This window comes from Hemiscyllium ocellatum, chromosome 25, assembly GCF_020745735.1.
Source record: "Hemiscyllium ocellatum isolate sHemOce1 chromosome 25, sHemOce1.pat.X.cur, whole genome shotgun sequence".
NCBI lineage: Eukaryota > Metazoa > Chordata > Chondrichthyes > Orectolobiformes > Hemiscylliidae > Hemiscyllium > Hemiscyllium ocellatum.
In genome coordinates, this window is record NC_083425.1 from 26562974 (window position 1) to 26576220 (window position 13247).

Consider the following 13247-nt stretch of genomic DNA (forward strand, 5'->3'; position numbering starts at 1 on the left):
CTTTCATTTGGGTACAGAGATCTGATACATCTTGCTATGGCTCCAATGGACTGGAATAACAATTCAAATATATAAAACAATAGTATATTCAATCTAGCAATATTTATAGAAAACAGATAAAGTAAAACCAGAGAGTTAAGAGTTCCCAAGAGAGAAGTGATATTTTGTTTACCACTGTTTACTCCTGAAATCCTGTACATAACTAACATTTAATCTCCAGGGCTTAAAGCCATACCTAAAATCAACTGAAACATTCAAATTATGGTTCTTATTAAATCAGCCTATTTTTGTTCAAAGAAGTGCTGTAATTAGTCCCAGTCAAAGATGAGAATTCTAATCGGTTATCTCGGCTAGTAGGCCAGTGTTGAACTGACAATTGCTCCAAGCTGGGACAGAGAGGGCTAATCCTGGCTGTCAGCTTGTGACTGCTATATTTAAATGTCAACCTAATTATGTTCCAAGGTATTGGATTTGGATTAAATGATGTTGGATTTCTCCCTATCTCCTTTTGATTTCTAGCAAGCAGCAAGCAGATGGAGTCACTTTGAGGTAATCTGGACATAAATGGACACTATATAAATACCATCATTTGTTCAAAGTTGTTTAAGCCTAAACACCAGACAGATATGATCAAATCATATTAGATTAGATTACTTACAGTGTGGAAACAGGCCCTTCGGCCCAACAAGTCCACACCGACCCGCCGAAGCGCAACCCACCCATACATATACCCCTTCCCTAACACTACGGGCAATTTAGCATGGCCAATTCACCTAACCCGCACATCTTTGGACTGTGGGAGGAAACCGGAGCACCCGGAGGAAACCCACGCAGACACGGGGAGAACGTGCAAACTCCACACAGTCAGCCGCCTGAGGCGGGAATTGAACCCAGGTCCCTGGCGCTGTGAGGCAGCAGTGCTAACCACTGTGCCACCGTGCCACCCAATATCTTGAATATTTTCTGGTTGCAAGTTATTCCCTTGATGATTAAATTACTGAACTTTAAAAGGTAGAGGAGCTCCTTCTTCCTTGCTCGAAGTTTTCGACTAGTCAGCAACCAGTAACATTTCATACCAAACAGAGTTAACTGCAGCAAATGTTGTCAAGAATCCTGGCTCCAAGTCAGATCTTTTAAAAACTGCTTAAAAGATTTTATGAGTGTTGCACAAATTTGCAGTATCTGTAAGACACACATGTTGGTGACTATGCTTATTAAGAATGATCTTCTCCCAAAAGGTGGTCCAAACAGTTCAGTATGTCACACTTCAGGAAAACAAATGAAACCAGTACAAAACGTCAATGGTCATAAAAATTAAGGGATCAGCTGACTGAAATCAAATAAGAACATAGGGACTGAAGTAGGCCATTCAGCCTCTTGAGCCTGTTCAGCCATTCAATGAGATCATGGTTGCTCTGCAGTGCAGCCTCACTCCTACCTTTGACCCATATCTCTTAATACCTTAGATAGATTTTTGTTAAACAGTCTCAGATTTAAGATTAACAACTGATCCAGCATCAACTGCAATTTCTGGAAAGAGTTCCAAAGCACTACCATGCTTTGTGTGTAAAAGTGCTTCCTAACATCTCTCCTGAATGGTCTGGCCCTACATTTTAGACCATGCCCCCTCATTCTAGAATGTCAAACCAATGGAAATAATTTATCTTTACCTACCCTGTCTTTTCCTGTTAATACCTTGAAGACTCAACACTTAACCTTCTAAATTCTAGAGAAAATAAGCCTAATTTGTATAATCTCTTCCTAACTTAACCCCCAAAGTCCAGGTTTCATTCTTGTAAACCTATGTTGTACTCTGTCCAAAACCAATACATCCTTTCTAAGGTGTGTGGCCCAGATGAGCTCACAGTACAGTACTCCAAACGAGGTCTAACCAGGGTCTGTATAACTGCAGCATAACTCTATGTCCTTTTACTCTAGTCCTCTAGATATAAAGGCCAGCATTCCATTAGCCTTCTTGATCAGTGAATTAATTTTATTGTTTAAAGCAGTTTGTGAACTTTAAAAGCTTGCTAATTGTTATGTGCCAAAAACGTTCTACAACAAAAAAACAATTTTGGCCAAATTATAAAACATCAGCACCTTGGCACAAATTTATAAAAGATAAAGGAACAACTAAAATTAGATCTAGGAAGTCCTACCTCAAGGATTTTGCTCATCTCATTCTATCAAAAGCATCAACACTGTCAATGCTTCAGTTTTGTTCATTACCTTTCCTGAACAACGATAATGCACTTTTAAAGCGATCCTTATAAGCAATTACTTACTGGAGGAAAAGAAGTTATTGAGGAAATAAACAACATTACTAAAATTCCACAATGCCAACTAAAATTGCTTAGTAATTCTGACACTGAAGAGACACCTTTAATGGAGAGTACATGCCAGTGCAAACATTTAAATGTTAGATAAAAACTGAAAGAACTGCAGATGCTGTAAGTCAGAGACAAAATAGAAATTGTTGGAAACACTCAGCAAGTCTGGTAGCATCTGTGGAAAGAAATCAGTTAACATTTCGGGTCGAGTGACCCGAATTCTGAGTGCCAAACCTGCTGAGTTTTCCCAACCATTTCTAGTTTGTCTTATATAAACATTGCATCTCTTCTAACCCTGAAATTATTTCAATGAAAACTGATTTCCTATGAAAAAAAGATTAATTTCCAAACAGCTCCCCGCTCACCGAGAATGAACAACGATAATGTACTTTTTATAAGATCCTTTACAATCTGTAAAAGTGTTTGATTTGACAAGCATTAGTAACTGGGAAACACCATCTTTTGCTCAATCATTAAGATGGAGGTTAGAAGCAGAGGTTTGTGTATTTAGCCAATGCGTCATGCAGTTTGGCAAGTTTCTTCTAACTTTATCCTATAGTAAGATTCAAATCATTCACTTTTGACTTAGCTGGATTAAATCGGAAGCTGCCACAAATTGTATATGGAATGAAGTTTCTTAACTTTAGCATTGCACAGCATGGAGTTAAGGCTACAGGTCCAAACTGATTGAGCCAAGGCCAACAAGCATGCCAGCAGAATAATGTTCAGTGGTCTCAGCTCCCTTAAGCTGAGAAGAAGGAAAGCAGTGAGGAGACCCACTCCTCACCAGTCAAAGATTTCTGCTTAGATTTGTATGTATACTGGATGATGATCGGATCAGGGTCATCTAAACTTCACAGTTTGGATCACATAAAGAAAGATTCAATTGGACCAGGTACAACACAATGATGTGAAATAGAGGCTAGCAACGGGAGAGCTTTTGGGGAAAAAATAAACCAAACCTGAACTCTATGTTTCTTGGCTTCGAAACAGCACTCACCTGTTCCTTTACTAGTGAGATCCAGGTCTGATAAAGCAGATCCAATCGGGCTTTGTGATACTTCCGAGTAGTTTTTACCGCAATAAAAATGTCACTGAGTTGCATGTTGTGCTTGCTGTGCGGTGCGATGTCCCACGGGAGCGCTGCAGCTTTCTCCCAGGCTCCGGGACCTCGCTGATCTTTCACTGTCGAGTTCTTCGCAAAATCCTGCAGCCCTTTCGCTTTGGGGTAAGTCCGGAGAACTTTGTCCGATTTTGCAACTTGGTGGCGGCTGTCCTCTCTTTTAAATGCGCTGCTGGAGTCAGCGATGGAGCTCCCCGCTGAAGCGGCTCTGCTTCGTTTCTCCTGTTTAAAGAGGCTTCTGTCCACGGTTGCATTTCCAAGGGTCTGTCTGAAGGGCTGCAGGGATCGAGAGAGCTGCAGATCCGAGGGTCCCCACTGCTGGAGTCCCATCAGGAGCAGAAGAGAGGCGCAGAGAGTCAGGGAGAGCAGGAAACAGAGTTTACTGTTTGCACTCCATCGTAAACGCATCGTCTGTGCTCAGCCTCAGCCCCCGGGGGCAGAGGAGCTGCACTGCTGGCACTCGGACACGTCCAGAAGCGCTCCCATGTCTGATGGGGACCCTGGAGGACCTTCTCCCACTGGCGACTGTCACAACCACACACTCTCGACCCAGTTCCTTCGTAGCAGTGTTTGTTTCCAATTCTGAGGAACAACAAGCAGTGAACATGCAAGAGCTCACTCCAGCTCAGCAAGTCCTTCCTTTGAATTGGATCGCCACCTCACGTGGAGGACTAGGCTGCAGCCAAATCTAATTTACACAGAGTAAAGTTGGTCTTTCCCACAGTTTAAGGCAGAACTTTTGACTCGCATTATCTAGCTTTTCACTCCCTATTGTGTTATTAGTCATAATTGTTTTAAAAATAAATGAATGAGTTGAATTTATTGTCACGTGTACCGAGACACAGTGAAAAGCTGTGTTTTGCGAGCAATACAGGCAGATCAGAGAGTTAAATAGCATAGATAAGTAAATAATAGGTAAACTGCAGCAAAACAAAAAAAAAACACAGGTACAGGTGAATGCTAAGCGTTTGTGAGTCCATTCAGTATTCTAACAACAGTAGAGTAGAAACTGTTAACAAAACCGGCTGGTGAGTGTTCAGGCTTCTCCTCGATGGTAGAGGTTGTAGAAAAGCATTGCCAGACTGGGATGGATCTTTGAGAGTGCTGGCAACCTTTCCTTGACAGCGAGCCTGGTAGATGGATTCTGTAGACGGGAGGTTGGCATTTGTGATTGTCCGGGACAAGTTCAACACTCTCTGTAACCATCTCTGATCTTGACTGGTACAGTTGTCATGCCAGGCAGGGATACATCCAGACAGAACACTCTAGATGGTGCACTTATAAAAGTTGGCAAGGGTCTTCACTGTCATGCCAAATTTTCTCTGCTGACTGAGGAATAATCGAATACTCTTGCCAACTGCAACTCCCAGGTCATTTACACTATGCTACTCTCTCCCCACCCCACCCTGCTCTAGCTTATCTCTCCATGCTTCCAGCTCACTGCCTTTATTCCTGATGAAGGGCTTTTGCCCGAAATGTCGATTTCGCTGCTCATTGGATGCTGCCTGAACTGCTGTGCTCTTCCAGCACCACTGATCCAGAATCTGGTTTCCAGCATCTGCAGTCATTGTTTTTACCTAACTTTTATATCTGCGCCATTGAGAGCATTCTGTAGGGATGTATCACTACCTGGTCTGGCAACTGTACCATTCAAGATCAGAGACAGTTACAGAGAGTGGTGAACTCGGCCCAGAAAATCACAAAGGCTAATCTCCCATCTATAGAATTCATCTACCAGGCCAGCTGTCAAGGAAAGGCTGCCAGCATTCTCAAATGTCCATCCCATCCTTGCAATGAAAAATCAAAATGAATATATAGAAAAATTAAGAAGAGATGTTAAATTGTTGGGAGAAATCAGTTCCAGCTGTATGAGACTGACTTCTGTTCAGGGCTGATGGAAATACCGCCAAGTAAGCAAGATATTCCTAAGTGCCCATTTAAAAATAGGCCCATTAAAGAAAACAAAATGTCCAAACTAGAACAAAATATGGCGAGTACAATCTTTGTGTTGAATTTGATGTTGGTCCAGTAAAGGTGATTTTTGCTGTAGCCATCAGTCTTGGGAAATATTGCTTGTGGCGATGTTAGTGCAAAATCCTAATGGGGTTTAAATCTTAACTCTGATGATGATGGAACAGTTTCTTTAGTGCTAATCAATCACATTGCCTATTTTAGGATATTTTCTAATCAACCTGTTCAGAGATGTTATTACACACTTCTGGAGCATGTGGGACTTGAAGCTGGGACTCCTGGCACCACAAGAGCCCACTCATACTGAGAATAGACATTTCCAAATTGCAACCCCTATAAAATTCACACAAATGAATCCAAGAGCATACTCAAAATGAATTGAAATAGTTCTCTCAAATTAATTTGCAACTTAATCTACAAAAGATGGAATACGCTATATAGCATTAACTTAAACTATTAATGTTTAATCTGGAAGAGATGATCTATTGGTTACAATGGCTGTGGCCTGATTTCTGGAAAATTGAATTTGAATGTAGCCATCAGTGCTCAACAAATTGACATGCCACTATAAAATGTTTGGCTGCAGTCTTCATATAAGATATGAGAATACACTCCATTAAAAGTGTTGAAGCTTGCCTACACTTCTTGCTTTATACTTGCAGTGTCTCTATTTTGCCATACATTAGTGTCACACCTTTTGGCATCCTTTAAACACTTATAAGCAACTACCTACATAACTTTGACTGGCTGCTTCCTCCGGTATGACCTCGGTTCCTCTCAGTTATGTTTTCATTGAGGTGTTTTCAACTATCAGCTGCTTCTTGCCAGTCTTCAATCATGAATTTGTTTTTCAGCTATAAAACTACCTTGCCTACAGGACGAAAGAACGTTTACACATTTTTCATTTGGCTAATCGAGCAAAACTTGCCTCAGGTCCCAGGCCACATATTCAGTTCTACGTTGTATTCATATTTCACATTTAGTGCAGGTGCAAAATGAATACTGAACCTTAAATGTAAATTCAAATGAAAATCTTAACTGACTCAAAAACAGCATGACACCATTTCCTTGACATTATTTCATTGCAAATATAAACATTCAATCGGGCATACTTCTTTAATTTAACATTTCTCAATACGAAGGCAAAGAAAAACATTAAATTGTATTGGCTTATATACTTTCTGTTCTTTTTGTTTAAGTTTTTTTTTCACTTCAATTCTCATAGGATTCAGTTCAGAACATTTCAGTGTTTTCACAATTGTTGTTAACATTCATCTGCTAACAGAAACTAGATTTGTAGCAAGGTGGGTGGCTAGCTGGTTGTCATGTATTGGGTGGAAGACCATGCTTCTGAGAAGCACACCATCTAGTGTACTGCCTGAGAACTGGACAAAACTCAAATTTATTATCGTTACATAAAATAAATTTGAATAATGTCCATTGAACTATCAAGGCTTGGCGTTTGTCTTAATTGTGACCTCTGATTTACTCATTTAAGTTGGGATGAAGCATTCAGGAAGGTAGGGCTCTACAAAATTTCTAATTGTTTTCAATTTAGCTATAGAAACTTAACCTTACAACTTAATCATTCAGCCCTAACTAACATAATTCTAAAAGTATCAGTTACAATGTCCCGCACAGTACAGGATCCATGGTGATCCATCTGTACTTCAGATCATTGACAACAACAATTATTTGTTTTTGTTAAATTTGTAGGAAGTGTACATTGCTGGCAAAGCAAACATTTATTGCCCATCTTGATTTCTTTTGAGTTCAACTCTTGTGGTGTAAGTACATGCTGCTTCTACTGTCCAGCATTCAGGTAGTCCTGTGTTGCAAATTCACCAAATTTGCACCTCGATTTTAGATATGCCTGGTGCTGCATCTGATGTGCTCTTCTGCACTTACCACTGAGCCAGAGTTAAGCCCCTGGTTTGATACTGATGGTAGAATATGAGAAATCAGAAGCTGTGAGGTTACATATTATTGTTGAATACAATTTTGTCACTGCTAAAGGCTGTCAATACCACATATATATGCAATCTGAGTGATCAATATCTATTCTGAATCTATCCCATTTAGCATGATGGTGGTACCACTAAGAACAATGCAGGATATCCTTAGTGTGAAGTAAGACTTTGTCTCCATAAGGACTGTGGGATGGTAACGTTCCTTGTGGTCATACAGACATGAGTTAAGACAATCGAGAAATATCATTTTCAAGGGTAAGCAAATATTGATTCCCAAAATCTTGCATGAAGTCATGTTGAACCATCATCACAGTGGTCGCACGGGCAGAGACTAAAGGCAGGCATGCAAATCTGTATTTTGGACTGGCATCAACAGGGCATGGATTGATCGATAAAATTCTTTAAGGATTGCCAGCTTCATCATCTGAGCAGTATAAAGAACTAAAGCAAACACAAAAAGAAACTTAGAAGGTTTGGCAGGATGTGTCAATATAGAATTGTTAATGTTTCGTGTTTAGCATGGCTCTTTGAAAAAGACAAAGTTAACACTGTTTCTCTCTCCACAAATGCTGCCAGAACTGTTGAGTTTCTCCAGCATTCTCTGTGTTTGTTTCAGATGTACAGCATCCATAGTATTTTGCTATTATTCAAGGAAAAATATTATGCTGTAGAAACTTGCCTCTGAACCATGGTCCAAGGTTCAAAAGAGATATATACACTATAAGACTACATATTGCTGACAGATTACTTTACCCAATTCCCTTTCATCCAGCAAGTCAAGAATGCTACCAGTTCCACAGTTGCTACAACATTAACTGCTGTCTTCAGCACATTTGTTGTCCCACAGCACATCATGTCAGACAACTATTCTCAATATGTTGCAAGCATTCCAGGAAGGAAGTGAGTAATCCAGCATATTATATCCACTCCACGCTATCTGCAGTCAAATACGTTATCTGTTATTTTTTATCTGTGATCTTATATGCGTTTCTCATGGGAGAAATCCAATTCTTTAATGAATAATTGGGGAATGTTATAATATTGTCTGTATCTATGATCAGAGTTTAAAAGTGTGGTGCTGGAAAAGTGCAGCAGGCCAGGGAGCATCCGAGGAGCAGGAGTTCCTGAAGAAGGGCTTATGCCCAAAACGTCGGTTCTCCTGCTCCTCGGATGCTACCTGCCCTGCTGCGCTTTTCCAGCACCACACTTTTCAACTCTGGTCTCCAGCATCTGCAGTCCTCACTTTCTCCTAGTGTATCTATGATCAGGCAAGCACATATCTTTAAGAGCAAATTACTGAAAACAACAGATGCTGGAGATCATAGTGGGTCGTACAGCACCATGGAGATAGCAAGCTAACGTTTCAGGTCTGGTTGACTCTTCATCAGAGCTGGTGAAGTGTGGAGGAGACAGCATTTATGCAATAACTTTGAGTGGGGGGTGTGGGGGTCTTTGGTGTAGGATGCTTATGGAGAAAAGCTGTTGATAGTTCAGATGAAGTGATTGTAAATTTAAGAGATCTAAGTGATCATACCTGTGTGACATCATGCCATGTGATAGTCTTGATTGTGAGTATATCTTCTGAAATTTGTTCTCAATAAAAACTCTATTTCAATATTCATTGCACAAGACTTAACGTAATACTAGAGGACACATCACACCACACTTAAAAAATGATTCACTAGTTGCAAAGCATCTCAATAGTTGTCCCAACTTCTTAAAGATATCAGTCAATTAAAGGGAAGCAATGGCATTGTGGTAGACATTGAAGCACAGGTTGACAAATAACGAAAATAAATATAATGATGAAATGAAAGATCTGACCGTTCCACTCTCCGGATTGCCTCACACATGCCAATTTACAGTTTAGAGATTCTATACTGATATGTAAATATATAATGTAAGTGAACAAGAAACCTTTCATAATTTGCAAAGAGGTGGGCTTTTTAAAACAAAAATCATTTTAAAATGATCTTTTACTAGATTGGAGCTGGTTTATATACAAAATGCTGGATCCACTAAATTACGGAAGCAGGTTGACCAACCTGAAACACTGGGCAAGGTCAATGTTTGGGGGGGGGGTGAGGGGAGGTGTGGATGCACCGCCATGTTTATGCGGGGCTTTCTCCCAGTGCCACGCAAACGCTTCGAACGCAAATACGTCATGACGCAGAACGTGAAAGCGCTGACCTTTCGCCCCAGTGATGAGAGTGCCCGGATGCGGAGCTGCTCTGTGGCTGCTGAATGAGGGAGAAGATGCCACTTCCCGTTCAAGTATTAAATTTTCAGGTAAAAAGTCCCGCTGGTGTCCGATCGAAGAGTAAGGGGTAGTGCGGTGAGGATGGGAAAGGAGAATGTCCATGTGGGGTGCTGAGGAGAGATTGAGCCGTGGCGAATGGAGCTGAACTGAGGAGAACATGACAGTTGGTTGCTGGCTGATAGAGCCAGAATGAACCTGTTACTAAGGCACCTTTTGCAGTTTCTGCGCTCTGGATGCGCATGGTTTTGCTCCAAGCCCCGAACTTAAGGGTTTCAGACTCCAAAATTCAGCTTTGGTTTCTCTTCACCTGCTTCACCAGATGGAGCCTGGAGATATTGATACCTGAGAATGGGCCTAAAAGTACAGGCTTCCTGGCTGGGCTCCTGCCCTCTGGAATAGCATTTTTAAGATGCATTATTTCTTGTCCACTGCTTTATTTGATATCAGTTCAGTTTAATTCAAGGAATAATGGGGGGATAATGGTCATGACACTCCATTAGTAATCCTGAAGCTCAGGTTAATGCTCTGAGGATAAGATTCAAATCCCACCAGTAAATTCAGTTGATAATGAATTCAATTGAAGAATTTTTAAAAATATGGAATTGAATAAACAGCCTCTTAGGGAGACCATGATGCTATTACTGATTGGTGTAAACATCTGCCTGGTGCATAAAGTTCCAATCAAGAATGTAATTTGCCACCTTACCCAGTCTGGCCTATATGGTTGACTTTTAACTGCTTCAGCAAACCACTCAGTTCAAGGCCTTTAGGGATGGTATGTTCGCTTTGTCATTTTTACTGACATCAAATAAATGAATTTTTAAATTAAAAAAAATCTAATCCCATTCCTTTCTTTATTTTCTCTGTTTAACTATCACTAACTGTGGTGGCTCATTTTATGGTATCACTTGCCTTTCTACCTTATGAAAGCATGTCTATGCTGACAATTTAATGTAATTTCAAATCTTTCTTTCTTTGATGTGAATCATGCAGATAGTAGTCAATGTTAAATGCAAAAATATTTTTAGTTATGTCTTTAAAATTTGAAAAAAATAATTTTTATTTTAATGATACTACCATATTTTGCCTAATTTTGGTAAGGTAATAACCTAGTTACCAAATTTGGCTTCTTCAAAGAAGGATAGTCACTTGATTGGCTTTGAGTTTGCAAAAGACCAAATGATAGTTGATAAAGGGATCTTCCTACTCAGAATGAAACAATCTGCAATCTAGCCAGAGTTTGAGTGTACATTTTTAGTCAAGCTTCATGCTAACAATTTATTACTAATATTCTGAAGAGAAAATGTTTATCTAGTTTCATTGGATAAACACCTCTTTCTGCTGATTAATTAGTTGTAAAGGTTGGACAGTGCTGGAAGGAATTTTTTTTAATTACGCTCATTCTCGTCACATACAAAAATAAAATAAAAGCAGTGTTAAAGTGTTTTAAAGGTATATATCGCTATTTTACATCTCATTATTTCTAATCGATTTCTGCTGCTTCAATGTCCATCTCTGCCAAACTTCCCACTCTAATGCTTCCTTGCCAAAGTCACCAATGATATCCTGTGTGACTGAGCTACCTCTTCTTCAGTGTTTAATTTGTTTAAAAATGCTTACCTTTTAATGTTTTTCAGATCCAGCTTCATAAAACAATCATGGTTCTATAAATTTGACTGCAGTCAGTATATTTCCAGCAAGTTCTTTTCCTTCCTTTCTCATTTTTGTATGTCTGAAGGCACTAAAAATCCATTCTTGCTTATCTCTTCCTTATTTAAATTTCAAGCCAGGAAAATATCATCCACAGCTCTCACTTCTTCCAGGCTGTCTGACATCCTGGACGAATTATTACCTCCTTTAGCTCAATGTCAAAAAAAACTTCAGCCATTGACTTTAGCTTCCAATTCTACTTGTTTACCATTCATTCCATCCTTATCACGGTCACTATCTCAGACTATATTGTCTGAAAAAGTGTGGGATTTTTTCATTTTAACTTGATATTGTGGTTATTCAAATGCAAATTAAGTCAAAATGGGATAAATTGCAAAGCAAGTTTGTTGTAGCTCTTTATCAATGAGAAGATTGTAGACATTTAACGTTTGAGTTGTTTTGTTTTATTCAACAGAAGTCGGTCTTGAACAACTTCAATGAATGTCTCAACACTGTAGCTACTAAAAATGATAAGGCAATATATTGTCCAAGAGTGACAAAATTCTTGAATTTCCATTTGCCTGCCCTTCTAGTACTATTGGCTACTAAGTAAAGAAAATGTTATTTTAGCAATGACAATTTTCACCCCTTTTGTGATATATAAAGAGTTATCATCATAATTGCAACAAATGTTTAATGTATTGAAACATTCCAAGACACTTCACAGGGACTTTATGAAACAAAATATGACACCAATCCACAAAAGTTTGGGTAGAGAGAGTTTAAGAACTTTTTAAGGAAGAAAAGCATGGTATAAGGAAGGTATTCCAGAGGTTGGGACATAGATAACTGAAGGCATAGTAACCAATGGTAGATTATAATTGGGGATGTTCAAGAAGCCAGAATTAGAGCAGGGTATGGTCTTAAAAAATTTGAAAATAAGCACAATAATTTTAAAATCAAGATACTGCTTGACTGGAAGCCACTGTCAGTCAGCAAGCACAAGAATGATTGGAGAACAGTTTGAGTTAAGACATGAGTAAGACTTTTAGATGACCTCTGTTTATGTGGAGGAAGATTCAGAAAGACTTGAAAGGAATACATGAAAAAAATCAAGTTTGGAAGTAATGAATGTTTAGAAGAGTTTTGGTAGCAGATGAGCTAAAATACAAGCAAAAGTTTAATGATTTATGCAGGTAGAAGTGATGGCACAAATAAGACGTTGCAAGCTCATCTTGAGATCAAGGCAGTGAACAAACTGGTTTAAGCTTGGATTGTTGTCAGGGAATCAGAGTGGAATATTGTTTGTGAGGAACCTGAAAACAGTGTCTTCAGTCATCCCAATATTTAATTGGAGGAAATTTCTAACTATGGAGCATTGGATGTCAGTTGAGTAGTTTGATTATTTAACAACAGTGGAGAAGGCCAGTGAATGTTTAAAGTTGAGCATTGCGCATTTGATAACTAACCTTGTCTTTAGATGATGCTTCTGAGGAGCAGAATATAAAATAGAGATTATTTTGGTGTAAAGGAAAATTTAATCTACTTCTAATCTACTAATATGGACCATATTTTGTTTCCCTGGTTGTTTGCTAGTTGGTATGACAGCCATGGTGATATCTTAATTAAATATTTCCTTCTTATCTCTTTGCTGTTGTATAATTGAAATTCTACCTTGATCTTTTTGATTATTTTAATTACGGTTAAATAGTTATATTAAGGGTTGTGTTCACAATTAGCAGTCAAATGAGTCTGGGTGTTTGGTAACCCAATCTTTAAAAGTTGTTTACACGATTTATTGGGCTTGTGTTCAAAATGTAGCAACAGCCAACTCTGGTAAAAGTTCAGAGTTTCGTAAACATTCAGGGTTTTAAAATAGTATTAGTCAATGAGACCAAGATTAAAAATTTATTTAATGTTAAACTAATTTTTAGTGTCGCTGG

The 13247-nt window shown here is 39.0% G+C and overlaps 2 protein-coding genes across 3 annotated transcripts in view; one reads left to right on the forward strand and one right to left on the reverse strand.

Moving 5' to 3' along the window:
- Nucleotides 1-4039, reverse strand: part of rfng (RFNG O-fucosylpeptide 3-beta-N-acetylglucosaminyltransferase) — a 53359-nt gene extending 49320 nt beyond the window's left edge. For both annotated transcript variants that reach the window (XM_060844948.1, XM_060844947.1), the window contains exon 1: nt 3331-4039. In XM_060844948.1, the coding sequence (XP_060700931.1) occupies nt 3331-3861 (531 nt within the window). In that variant the 5' untranslated portion in view covers nt 3862-4039. The remainder of the gene's footprint in view (nt 1-3330) is intronic.
- A 5558-nt stretch (nt 4040-9597) lies between these two features.
- Nucleotides 9598-13247, forward strand: part of gps1 (G protein pathway suppressor 1) — a 51782-nt gene continuing 48132 nt past the window's right edge. The window contains exon 1 of the mRNA XM_060844950.1: nt 9598-9683. Coding sequence (XP_060700933.1) covers nt 9639-9683 — 45 coding nt within the window. The 5' untranslated portion in view covers nt 9598-9638. The remainder of the gene's footprint in view (nt 9684-13247) is intronic.